We start from the raw sequence: 14749 nt of genomic DNA, 5'->3' as shown, positions 1-14749 counted from the left end.
GTCTTTAGTAGCCACTCTCACCAAAAAGAGCTATACTTCAGGTAGACATGGCTTAATGGCATTACTACTATAGTATACTATAGTATACTATATAATAATCTATACTGTCCCAAATTATAGTTTTATATTTACCAAATAATAAACTGGTCTACTAGGTAGATTCCTTTAGATGAGAAAATATATAGATATCAATAGATTTGACTAAATATAAACAATGTAGCTATACAGGAAACTGTATTTGTTACTATCAATTAGTAAGTCCAAATATATATATATATATATGTCCAAATATATATATATTTGTTTCTTTCTTTCTATAAATATATACACATATATGCTTCATTTACAGTTCCAAAATTAGATTCTAAAAATCTCTCATCACTTAAAGTATGAAACATATATGGTACCTAAGCCTTTCTGTCATTAATAATTTCATTGAGGCATATAAAAAAGACTTCCAAGTCTGATGATCTGTAAGTAAAATATAGCCCTTGCCACAATACATCTCTCCTGAAAAGATTAAAAAGTAATGAGAGTCTTAAAGTTTCCAAAGTTATATCATATCTTCTTTTATATACTATTTGTCCACCACAACATGAGACTTTATAGTCATAAAGTCAAAATTATGGCACCCACACAAATTTACACATAAACATCTCCATTAATCTCATCTCAGAAATATCGTGCAGTTTAAAAGAAAGAGTTCACATTCATCTAGAAAAGCAAGGGTGCAGCTACAATGCAGTAGCATCAGAGGCAGAGTGGCTTTAGTACTCTGTATAGGGTATATTTAGGAGAAAATATAATAGGGAAGGGAAGAGGCTGAGAATGTAACTCAGTGGTAGAGAACCTGCCTAGCATGTACAAGGCCCTGGTTAGATTCCTAGCCCTAGAAAAAGGGGAGTCAGGGAGGAGGGTATAGATTATTTCCCAAAAGGCTTTTATTTTCTGATATGGTTTTTCCAGATTATAGAATTACACTTCTTTCCTAAGATATAATGTGCCTTAGAAATCCTGTGATTTCCTGCAAATCAATAAGCTCTCCTGGTCTCATTCATTAAAAATACTTCAACAGTTTCTCATTGCTTTTGAGATAAAATGCTAGAATTTTTTTTGTTTAAGTGCTGGGGAAGGATGGAACCCAGGGCCTTTCACATGTTTGGAAAGTGCTCCATCACCAAGGAACATCCTCAGCCCTAAAACTTAGAATTCTTAACATGGCCTGTGAGGAGGCAAGGTCAGATTTGGTTCCTACCTTCTTGGTGATGTTTGTTTAAGAGCATTAGCGACACTGTCCTCCTCTCAGCTCTTTAAATACACAGTGTCAGGGTCTTCCAAAGTCCTCTCCCCACTATCTCTTCACCAAAAACTCTTCTCGCTCATCTATTCAGCAAATGTTTATGGAGCCAGGCATTCACTATACAATTAGCCAAGAACAAGTCAGGTGGAATCCCTTTCATCAAGGAAATTATATTGTCAATAAAATTAGCAGTTATTCCTTCAACAAATATTTATTGAGTCCCTACCATGAGGCAGGAAACTTCTCTAGGTGCTAGGGATGTAGCAGTGAATGTAACAAAAAAATACTATCTGCCCCCAAGAAAAATAGATACTAATAGGGAGGATAGCAATAAGCAAGATGAGAATATATAGTATGTTAGAAAGAATAAATGTTAGTGAGAAAAATAAAGCAAGGAAAAATGACAGGAATTATGTGTGGTGCACACATATGTAAGTTTAAGTAATGTTGTCAAGAAAGACCACATTTAAATAACTGGTAGTCAAGTAAGCAGAATGGCTATAGATTTTAATAAGTGCTGTGAAGGCAATAAATAGTATGATGTGAAAGAGAGCAACTTGGAGAGACATTTTTATAGAGAAAGATCAGACAGAAGTCCTGTCTGAAGAGAAACTACATTTGAATTGAGAGTCAAGGATGAGAATTTGTGAATATGTGACCTTCCCATAATATACTCCCAAAAGTACAGAAGACTCCTAAAACAGGACCAGTATACCAAATATATTCAGTGGTATCACAGATGACAGGTATTCATAGACAAAATGGAAGCATTTACTAAATACCTACAATGTGCCAAGTAAATGAAAAGTATTTTGCATGTTTGTCATATGCACTTGCTATATGAAGCCAACAAGAAAGTGAGGCTGTATTCACTGGAAAAAGTGTCCGAAAACTGAATAAAATCTATTCATAGTCAATTTGACATTTCAGGTAATAGTGAATGGTGAACAGATTTCTTTTTATTATGTTAAAAAAATCTGTTCCATTGTATAACCATATATTAAGTAATGTATTTTCATTTAGAGTTCAGAATATATGTTATATTGACAAAACATCATTCAGTTGCACATTAAAATAATAATAATGTATATCATTATACATTTATGTGACAATTCAAGTCTGTAAACAGTGACAAACTTCACATAATTAAAAATGCCTCATAAATTAAACAAATCTATATTATCTATAAAATTTATCTGCTTTAAATCTACCTTTGGATGAATAATCATCTCTTAATGGCTAACAGTAAATTATACACTAGATATTGTTAACCCACACTAAGTGATTAAGTATATCTGAAAATAATGTTGTGATATGATTTAAAGTGACAGAATAAAGAAATAATGAGCTAAGTCTAAGCCCTAAATTAATCTGTGCTTTTTGGAAAGCAGTCAAAGGATCACCCAAAGCCCCTATATTATATAAGCTAACAAGTGAATTCCTTTCTAAGTTGAAAATTATTAATGCAATATGCTGATTCAGCTCTTATAATTCTTTTCTTATAAGAAAGAAAACTAAATGGAAAAATGGAAAATGGAAAAAAAGTGAGACAATAGATTTTAGAGCATTACAGGAAAGTTTGCTGCTCCAAACAGACAAAGAAACATTAACTATGCTTATTGATATTGCTATTTTATTTGCAATGTATTTTTTTCTAGAAGTATCCAAGGTTAACATAACTAGCAGATATTTCTGGATAGTATAGTAGGGACCTATATTTGTATGCTGCTTGCCTTTACTTGCATCTTGCCTTGGAGAAGTCCTAAATTTTTATACAAAAGAAAATAAATTGCCAGGTATGGTGGCTAATGCCTACAATCCCTTCTGGGAGGCAGAGATTGGGAGGATTGTGGGTGGAGGCCAGTCTGGGCAAAAGGCTAACAAGACCCATCTCAATCTATATTCCAGGAGGCTGTAGATTGGAGGATCACAGTCTGAGGCTAGTCCCAAGCAAAACAAAACAAACAAACAAAAAAGCAACCAAACAACAACAACAAAAACATGAGACCCTACTTGAAAATAACAAAAGCAAGAAGGAAAAAAAGGGGGAAGGAGCATGGCTCAACTGCTAGACCCTCATATAGCTCTCCCTCGCCAAAAAAAGAGAGAAAATAAATCCACTCAAATCCAAGACTCAGGGTCTCAGACACTTAGGAATTTACATCCTAAAGAATAAGTTTAGAGAAAGTCTCCTGAAGAGATAAGATGGGAAGATTTGAGATTTTTAGTAACAGACATGTTACCAGATGAAAACTACATTATCTTCTGAAACAAAATACATCTGCAAATTTTATTTCATTAACATGATTATTATGCATAGAAGGAACAAAACTCACAGATTTAGATCTTTATTTTTTTGAACTTGGATTAGGTAAATCACATCCTGTATTTTTAGTGTTCCCGTGTATAAAATAAGGTAATTATGAGATTATTGATGTGGTATCTCAGAAAAAAGGCACAGTGTAATTCCCAGACTACATATCATTTATAGATTGCCACATTACACAAATATGATACTCTATATGTTGTACTGTAGTATTTTGTTCTTTATATTTATAGCCATTACAATTTCCTCTCTATGCTACTGGAATTTATGAACATTTAATAAACATAGATGATATGCAACAATAATGGTGGAAAGTTTTGCTACAAGTGAAATATAACAGAAAACTTTTCATGAAAATCTCCCCAATGTAATTAACATGTATATAAATTAACCCACTTACTAAGAATCAGGCAAGATTTTTCATAACTCCAGATGGAATCCCTGATTAGCCACAAGTAACAATATGATGACCAAGGTGGAAGACACAGAAAGCTGACTACTGCTGCAGTAATGGATCATTCTATAGCTGTTTAAATTCTTCCCTGACATCATTAGAAATTTTCTTTTGAAACAGGAATCATCTCATGATTCTTTAATATCTTCTTGAAAAGGCAACAGTGTTCTAGGTCTACGGCAATTGTGTTGAGAATTCATCTTAGCATGGTACACTCAAAGAGCTATCTAAATCGGTGGTGATTTATTTTTCTCTTCAGCTACCATCTGAGGCATGACTTGCTTACCTGACAGGACTCGCATCTTTAAATCCACTATTGCTTTATAAAGTAGTATTTAGAATTGTTTAAGACTTTAGGGATTCATCATATAAAACTCAGTGTGAATTTGGGTGCTGTGAAACCAAAAACGCAAAATTTTTAGGTATAAGTTCAACAGGCAGGAGTGATTGTAAAGAATACTGTGACTCAAGGAAACTTATTGGTAATATATACCACTTTAAAACACAGCATAAGAATTTCATATAATATATAGGTCTAGAGAAACCATCATTTTGCTGCAAATCAAGGTGAAAAGGGTCCATGATAAAAATACAAGAAAGTTTATAGGTTTGGAAGATGTTAATGTCTTTCATTAAGTTTTCCAATTTATTTTACATATGATATAGAAGTTTTTAAAAACAAAAACATAATGACTCTAAAAGCAGAATGTAAGGAAAATACAATTTTACAATTACTGCTTATCTTATTTCAAATCATTCTGTAATGAATGAGATATACATAAAGTGAGGTGAATCAAGTCAATTTTTAAATTTATTCAATAAAGAAAAACCTGTATGCACAGACCCTGTAAATCTGATAAAACAAATTATCTAATATGAAATTTATAGGTGGACTTAAAGCCCAATTTCCAATAGAAAAAGTTAAATTTCACTTGCTAACAAAGAAATGAGACATAGATAAGAATAATGTAGCAAAACACATTAATCTAATCTCATTTGATCAAGAATTTCAATCTGTGAAACTATAAGTATATACAAAGATTGTGATTACTGTTTGATTGGCTTTTTGAGAGAAAAAAATATTTAAGAACAAAAGAAACTGTAACCACACAAAAATAAGAAGACTTTTTACAAAGAGACAAGAAAGATCAAAGTTTTTCTCCAGGCTCTATATAGCCAGGTAATCTTAATCACATACAACCTTTAAAAATCAAGAGCATAAAAGGTGTTGCCAAAGCCTAACAAGAGTAATATGCTTGTAACCAAGACATGCTTAAAAAAAATCACTTCCTTTTGTACTTTATCCAAGAGGAATAAATAGTACAGGATAATGAGTGTATCGTTTAGCACTAACTACCTTAAAATTTAATTATTTTTATTGTTACCAATTTTTAAAAGGAATTGAAAAGACTTTGCATCAAAATAGCAACCAAGTCTTTGGACTTATTTTTTTAAATGTGAATATATTTTGGTACACAATTTGATATTTTCAAATCCTAATTTTTTTTCATTTAACATTCTTATATTACGTATCTACTATAACAAGTTCCTACACCAGACAGACACTGAAATCTTCTTTTATGGATTTAAAAATAATTTTTGTATGTTTTCTAATACAGACACTCTTACTTTTTTTAGGCAGACATGAAGAGTAAATTATGATGCGTACATTTTTTTCCTCTGCAATCTTCCTTGTTTCACTATTTGAGTTAATGTCATGTTGTTCCTGCTTGGTTGTCATGTTGGAATGTGGGCAGTGGATGAAGCAACTTGAAATGACTCAGTCCTAGCTAGTATGAATTAAAGTAAAGGAACAGAGCCAATGAAAAATGCCCTTCAGCCCAATTATGAGAGCACCAGGAAAAGGGAGTAGAGAGGAGTTTTTAAACCAAAACATTTCAAAAGAGAAACTTGGCATCATGAACTGGAGATTAAAAAATAAATACCATAAATCATTAAAGTTCTACCTGCATCCCTCAGAAGAAATTTGAAGCTTGTTTAATCTAGGATTACTCAAATATTTAGGAACAGATATTATACATAATATCAGAAAAAGCAGTGTGAAAAGCCATGTTTAAATTAAGAATGTTACTGTAGGCAAATTGATTTCATTATAATTCCATTTGAATATTTGTGTCATAAAAGAACATATATGAATGAATAAACATAAGGATTAAGACTTCTTACCCCATATTTACATTGGCGAGATGTTGCTCCGTACTGGAAACGACATTGCTCATCAGCATCATACACCTGCCCTGGGGCCACAGCTGGATAAAGAAAGTCACGCTTGGGAGGCTCATTATCAAGGCAAGTACCACGGCCTGAACTGTTCAACATAAAGGATCAAAGGAAATTAGGTACTTTATGGACTACTTAGGTCAAATTATGAAACCATGTGTTGAGATCTTCGCTTAATGATTTGATGCATGAAAATCAATACATTCTAACAACAAATCTGGCAAAATAGAGTAGCTTTACTGAAACCTGAATAACAATGTCATATAATTTTTTCCAGCCTCAAGGCACAATGAAAACATATCAGACAATAATCTAAAAAACTCATGTTGGGCTTTAAAACATTGATTTAAACTAATTACTAAAGGAATCAAAACAGAATTCTATATTGCTCTAAGCTTCTTGTTTGTTTTCATTGAAAATATAACCACATCTGGTAGTAGAATTAAAAACATGAAAAGTGGAAAATAAAAATGTAATAATTGAAGTTGTAATCCTTAAAGACCTAATTTATATACTTTCACCTTGGGCATAATAGAACCTGTGGTAAGACATGTCCATGAGTTCTTGAAATATTTCATTAATAAATGGGCTGAATGACAGATGAGGCTAGGATCCAAAGTTCTCTCAAGTATATTAGAAATGCTCAATCTTCCAAAAAATTTCATATTTCATCTAGGGTCATCAGAACTAGAAAAAGAGAATGTTCTCTCTATATAATTTCTGCTTTGCAAAGTATGCCTGCACTCAAACATAATATTTTAATTCAGTGGAACAAATAACATAAAAATTGCCAAAAGCCAGACAGAATACCTTAAAGTGCTTTAAACTTTGCTAAATATGATTGTTCACTTTTTTATTTAGTCAGTGTGCATAAAATATGACAGATGTTTTTTTACTTTCATTTCACATGTGAGTAAGATAGAATTTTTAAAGAATTCCTATGCCAACATTTAAAAATTTTTTCCAACATTCCTGTTCATTGTGCCAACACTTGTGTTTTTTTCCCCCCAAATCTTTTCCATCCACATTGCCAAAGGAAAATAATTTCCCAAGTAGAAGTTCCTCAACCGTTATTTAGGACAGTACAAATTTTCATTTATAGATAGGTAAGAAAGAACCATGCATAACAATGGGTTTCATATTCACATAAAAGTTTCTCATATTCTTTAAGTGTAAAAGTATAAAATATACACTTTTATCACAAATTAATATCTTAGAAAAATCAAACCATATTATTCCTAAGGTCACATAGATTCAAAAGACTAAAGGGATAAAACACTCTCTTCTTTATACCTTTTGCCTGTCATTTAAGACCCTCGACTAATTTTTACAGAAAATATTTAATAAAAATATTTAGATGAAGTATTAGTACTAATATAGATGAATTTTATTATTGGCTGTTACAATAATTTCAGCCATCACTGCTTAAGACATCTAACAAACAGAGAACAACATTTTTTTATCCAGCTATCCAGTTTTCATGACAGAACCCTTATTTCCATTTTATTGTAGTTTTAGAAATTGACATGTACCTCAGCAAGAAAATAATTTATAGATGATTTTTAAAAATAGCCAGTGTTTTTTTACATTACTATGTGTTAAGCTTTAAACAAAATAAATCTACTAATGAATTTGAAATTATAAATCAAGGTTAATGACAACAAGGTTATATTTGAGTAGTACAATAGAAAAAAAAATGATCATTTTGATAATGTGGTATATTTGTAGGATGATTGAATAAATAGGCTATTTCCCAAATTTCCCTCCCAAGTTTCATTTTCATTTATATTAGGAATTTATGAAAGAAACCAAGTATGTAATAAAAATAAAATAAGCTAAGCACCACTATAAATCAACAAGACAATTTTTAAATTGTGTACTGAAGTATTTAATAAGCACAGGATCCTATGAAAGCGTAGGACATGTTCACCTAAGTAGCACTAACTCAGAATCTGTTAAAAATAATTATATAAAATTAATTTCAGGGATACAGGAAATTGGACTGAAAATCTGGAGGAAGACCTATATGGACCCCAAAGAAGAATTCAAGAATAGATATCTATAGTGAGAAAATAATTCTTTCCTGATGGTAAAATTGGCTCAAGTCAAGGTATAAATGGTCTTATAATCATGGCTCCTGTTCTTTAAAAAAAAAAAACCAAATCAAGTCAGACCACCAAGAATTCCAACTCACTATGGCAACTGTGGTCAAAACTCTTCTAAGAAGGTTATCTCAAATACAATTTTGTTTCAGTTCTTTGGAAGCACCTGTTCTTTTGTATTAATGTGATCTAAATAGCTAAACAAGTCTTGCTTTCCTTTTACAGTATACTTTTACAGAAGAGTAATATACCACATGAAATAAAATATAACAGTAAAACCATATGGTTCTTTTAAAAATAAACTTGTATGTAGGAACATCATATCAACAAAGGACTTTTGCAATATGCTTGGCTATATTTGCACAAAGTAGCAAGGCTTGTTAAGTAAAGTATCCTCCAGTCAAGCGCAAATGTGGGGATATTTGCATGGCTGATTAAAATTGTTTCTGCATTTCTACAACATTTACTACATGTGTGCAGTATAATTTCCTCTTAGTAATCTTATTGAGTATTACAGCAAAATCTTGATTAATAAATGAAGAATGGGATAACTTTTACATTGTAATTCCTAACTGAGAGTTAGGCAACAAAACGATTTTTTTACGTAATGTTACTAAAATTTGTGTGCTACTTTCCTGATACTTTTAAGTAAGTAAAGTCTATAGGTCACAATTTTATTAATTAAGTCTAAGAAAATAATAATTCTAAAATTTTCATGTCTCCAAGTTAAAATTATTGTTTTAAGATATCACTGATACAGACATAGAAGGTAAAGAACATGGATCTAAGAGATGTATATTTAACCCTGAAGGGACTTTTCCTTTTTACAGGAAAAGTTTTATTTATTTTTTAGTTTTATTTTCTAAAAAAATTTCCAAGTCCTCAACTGGAGTAATTTTTCCTCCAGATACTACTATTCTGATATTTTTTGGAGGGTGACAGTCCTGGGGTACCGAGCTCAGGGTCCCATGCTTTTTAGGTAGGCACTCTACCACTTGAGCCATTCCCCTGCCCCTGTTTTGCTTTAAGTTTTTTTTTTTTTTTTTTTTTTGATAGGGTCTTAAATTTTTCTCTGGGCCAATCTGGGCCACAATCCTCCTATTTTGCCTCCTGCTTAACTGGGATGACAGGGCATAGCCACTACTCCCAGTTTATTGATTGAGATAGAGGTTTTGCTAACTTTTTCTCCAGGCTTGTCTCAAACCATGATCTTTCTGCACTCCACCTGGGTATACAGGCATGTACTACCACACCTAGTCTATTCAGATTTTTTATAATAATAACTCTTTTTTTTTTTCTTTCCCTTTTTGGCAGTACTAGAGTTTGAACTAAGGGTTTTGTGTGCAAGCACTGTACCACTTGAGCCATACCCCCAGCCTTTTAGTTTGTTTTAGTTTTAGGGTTTTTTTTCAGGTGGGGGTCTCTTGCTTTTGCTGAGGCTGACCTGGGACCACAATCCTCTTATGCCTCCCATAAAGCTAGGATTACAGACATGTACCACAATGGCAAGCCTATAATAATAATTTCTTTTTTTTCTTTTTCTTTTCAAGACAAGTTCTCACTATGTAGCCCAGCTGGCCTTGAATTTACAATCTTCTGTCTGAGTGCTGTGATTACAGGCATGCCATCATTCACAGGCTTATTTGCTTTTCTTAATAATTTTACTCCTCAATTATTCATCTGCATATTTTTTGAGCTTGAACATAAAAGGAGTCATACTAAAGGTTTTCTTGAGACTTGATTCTTTTGCTCAGTATTGGATATATGAGATACAGCTCTCTTGATGTATGTAACTATAGCCTACTCATTTTTATTGTTCAATAATATTTCATTTAAGATAATATTACAACTACTTATCCATTCTTCTATTAATGAATATTTGAAATATTTCCAATTTCTGGCAATTTCAAATTATGCTGTTGTGAATTTTTTTAATACATGCTTCCCGTTAAAAATGTGTAAATGTTTTTTTCTCTCATAAAAATGTTAGATGTGAGTTTTATCTTATACTTTGTAATTTTCTCATTTCAACAACATAGAAATAAAGGAAAATTCTTATTTTATGTGGAGTTCTAGTTAATTGAAATATAACCATACAATCCTTACTATGCTGAGCCTAGTGTTATTTCTGCTAGTACACAAATAATAGTAGCAATGATATTACATACAAATCTTGAATTTCCTCATTAAATAACACTATTAAAGTTAGGTAGTTTGTACCTCAGATTCATATGCAAATTTTTCAATTCAGAAAATATAAATCTTATCTAACAATAAATTAAATGTAGAGTATTATTAGCCTCTACAAGATGCTAAAACGTACTATTATTAAGTAAAGCATACTATGATTACTGATGACTTGCCCAGTGCAAAATTATAAACAGAAAAAGTAAATCTGTAACTATTTCTCTAGCAGTATATACTTCACAACTAAAAGCTCAACCTTAGTCACTAGCTACAGAAATACAGATTATTATGGAATTCATAGAGTCTGCTTTTGTTTATGTGTCTGAGACAAGGCAGAAAAAATACATTAATTTAAGAATATACTTCTTCCTTTACTATGTAATTCATAGTAAATCAAAGTATATTTATATTTCCAGAAATCTTTGCACTGTGATGGGAAAGTCATATTTTATGTATTCTACTTCTAATTTAGAGAATTTTTATTTACATAGTCCAAAAATTAACCTTGAAAATAGAAACATGAGCCAGACTTCAGTCTTCAACTAAAATTTACAGATCTCTGTGTAAAATATGTCCTCTTGGCTTTGTTTCCAGAACACATGGGGACATACTCCTTAATTGAGATTTTAGGTTTATTTTTACTGAAACGATTATACTATGAAGTATAGACAGACATCTAGTCTACAATACAATCTGTGGGTCAATCTGAAAAAGAAATCTTTCTATACAACTGTACATATCTTAACAATCCCTTAACAACAACAAAAAGTTAACATTTAATGCCACCTCCTATTTTTTCCACAAAGTTGTATTTATACACATATATTAAGCAAAATGAATTAGGTCGATACCATCTATAGCAAGTCAAATGCCTTTATCTACTATGTTCTTATAAGCTACATTCTCAATTTTCATGAAACTAACAATGTTTTACCTAAATGTAACAATGTAATAATACATTTAGATAAAACCCTTTTCTCTCACCCTTTGTAAGACAGGGATGTTTGGGTATAAACTTGAGGCTTCTAAGATACACATTCTGTACTGATAGTGGTTTATTCTATCCCTCCCCCATATGAAATTATGACTTATCAAAGATATGTATGGTTAGGGCAAGATCCCCAAAATGTGTCAGTCAGATAAAAGGAAGGAGGAGAAACCTGTTCTGCCAATTGTTTCTTGGATAGTACATTTTTAAAAAAGGTCCCATCTATAAGAATGTTATTAGAATTGTTTACCACCTAATAGATTGATGTTGACCTTCAAAAGCAATTGCTGGAGAGGAAATATAAGTGCTTTGGTCATCTTGTCCATCTGTGTAATTTCTCTCATAGTTCTATTCTCACCTCTCTTCCTGGTTCACCTTCAACCAAAACACTGCTTCTCAATGCATTCAGCTTCCATCTTTCTGTGAAAATAGCTACTCTGTATTTAACTTGGAACTGCAGGAAATTTTGCTATGGATCTTTGACAGTTCAAATAATTTAATAGACTTTAATTTAAATAGTGCAAGAGGTGGTTCACAAAGCCCCCATAATTTTTAGAAACCTTATTCAATTTACTCCGTACTATTGCTAAGTGGTGGAGAATGTATGAAAACTGACTTAAATTACTGCTGGCTGCCTTCCAATGCCGGTAAATCAGCTCACAGTTATCAATGAGCGTGAGCCATAGTACCAGGTTCATCTTTCTCTATTTTCTAGATAAATAAATAAATAAGACCCGCAGGCAGATAGGAAGGACACTACCTGCAAAGCCGTCGTCGGAAAACATCAGAAGCTGGTATAACACGTCCATTTTAACGGAAATGGGTTCTTTATTATTTAATCAGGACGGCTTCTGGGCGATTCATGAACCACTTATTGAATCACCGAGTTTAAGAAATCTGAAAAAAAATATTGGGAGTTGGTAAACACCATCTCCTGATCGATCAATACAGCTAATGTTTCAGAATGACATGAGAGACTTTGAATTCTACTGGCATTTAAAGGCCATGGAAATTTTTCAGTTGAACATAGTGAATCTCTAGGAATCATAGAAAGCTCATTGTTAAATCCACCGTCATAGTTGACCTTTCTCTCTTTACTAAGTAGAGAAAGGTATCCATTTTGTTGGCTGGGCTGCAGTTCCTAAGCAATCATCTTTCAAGATTTCTTTTTCTTGAGAAGAGAAGCTAAAATAAAATGTTATGAACTTTTTTGAGCCAACTACAAAACATAATGTAACCTCAATCCTTGATCAAAATATCACTGGATTTTCAAAAGAGTCACCCATAGCTGCTAAAACAATTAAGTGCTTTGCATTAATAACATGGAACAAAGAAATTCAAGGAAGTTAGTAGTATGTCTTTGTGCTCCAGTGAACTAACCTTTTTAAAGGGCCTTTGTGTTTAAAAACCTTTTATGGCTTAGATTATAATCAGATGTGTTTACTTTACTATTAAAGAAAAGAGAAATAGCCAACTTTTTTCGAAGTCTACCCATTTTCTTTCATTAATGGTTTTAACTTTACGAGCATTCGCATGAGGATGAGAATTATTTTTATAAAACACAGGATAAAAAGGTCCATTAGAACTCTGCTAACACTAATTATGCTTATGCATGTAAAATGAAGAGATGTAATAAGGATTAAATAATGACTTTGGATTAATTATTTTAATTCAATGGAACACTCTATTATTATAACTAGTAATAGTTCTGCATCTGTCACCAAACCAGTAGTGATTTCTTAATTGTATTTTACCAGAAACATAGATCCCTTTTGTAATGTCTTAAGAGCTATAATATGGTATCATCTAGATAAGAGCTGGTCCATGTAAGTATGAAAGTATGTATGTATGTTTAACAGGGAAAATAGCACACAAAATTATTTATAAGCCTAAGACATGCGAGTGTAGGATTCTGGTCATTGTATTTCTTACAGACATGGTACTAACTAATGAGCTAAATAACAGTCAGTGTGACAAAAACAGGACACAGAAGAAAACGAAATTGTACTTTCAAAAAATAAGAGGAGGGTTGCCATTGAAAATACATAGGAATACTGAGCATATTATATGGTTTTTCTCTCTGATAGCAAACACTAAGATTCTATTATAAAAACATGAACCAAGGCAATACAGAAATTTCAGGGCTGGCTTGGTTTCTAGGGAGAGAAGACCTTCTAAAATTTAGGTAAATGATCTCATTGAAACCACCTTTAAAAAAAAAGATATTGCTGGAATTTTGTATTAAAAACTACCAAAAGATGTCAAACAAATTCTCTGTGATATATTTTTACAGCACTTCACCAAGTTTAGCACTAGGCAAGTAGAATATTATAATTTTCTATTACTAAAATTAAAACTGTTAGTCTATAATATGCTAATTCAGAAGAGTTATCTTCTGAAATGAAGTTCTAATTTCTTCAACTCTATAATTACAAGAGCCTATTTTAAACATTTATCTTTTTTTGGTTTTTTTTTTTTGATGGAACTGGTTTGAACTCAAGGCCTCACACTTGCTAGGTAAGTGCTCTACCACTTCTGTCATGCCCCAAGCCCTTTTTACTTTGGTTATTTTTGATATAGGGTCTCACATTTTAACATAGAATGGCTTAGGCCACAATCCTCCTAATTATGCTTCCTGCATAGCTGTAATGACAAGAGTGCACCATTACGCACAGCTTATTGTTGTTGTTCAGATGGGATCTTGTTTACTTTTGTTAGGAATGGCGTCAAACCTGGATCCTCCAGATCTCCACCTCTTGAGTAGTTGGGATTACAGGTATGAGCCACCATACCTGGTTTATCTTTTCATTTTTAAGTAAAGCACTATGCTAAGTAATTTCAAATCTTTTTGAAATTTTGAGGCCTTTTAAAAAATATGATTGTAAGTTTTCAGAATATATGATCTGTCCATCAGTAGATAAGGGAAATTTTGGCAAATGATTTTACCCTATGTAAACTATGTGTATTAACATTTTATAACACAATTTTGTTAATATAAACTATCTTATAAGCCAATTTTAAAAAAGAATTTCCACTGTTTGCTGCATGTGCTTTATTAATGCCTCCTTTTTTCATAGAGTATTTAACCCCTTTTGTCCAAGAAAAAAATAGCACAAAATAGCTAAAGGAAATGGTAGAGCAATGAAGTAGT

General features: G+C 32.0%; 1 protein-coding gene across 10 annotated transcripts in view; it reads right to left on the bottom strand.

Moving 5' to 3' along the window:
- The window catches only part of Adamts6 (ADAM metallopeptidase with thrombospondin type 1 motif 6), a 269601-nt gene that overhangs the window by 126693 nt on the left and 128159 nt on the right, over positions 1 to 14749 (bottom strand). For all 10 annotated transcript variants that reach the window (XR_012449159.1, XM_074077393.1, XM_074077392.1 and 7 more), the window contains one exon: positions 6268 to 6409. Coding sequence is in view for 9 of the 10 variants with exons in the window: in XM_074077393.1 (XP_073933494.1) it covers positions 6268 to 6409 (142 nt within the window). In the remaining variant the exon portion in view is untranslated. The remainder of the gene's footprint in view (positions 1 to 6267; positions 6410 to 14749) is intronic.

Source organism: Castor canadensis, chromosome 6 (assembly GCF_047511655.1).
Source record: "Castor canadensis chromosome 6, mCasCan1.hap1v2, whole genome shotgun sequence".
NCBI lineage: Eukaryota > Metazoa > Chordata > Mammalia > Rodentia > Castoridae > Castor > Castor canadensis.
The sequence above is the reverse complement of the archived record's forward strand: the minus strand, read 5'-3'. Positions and strand labels throughout refer to the sequence as shown.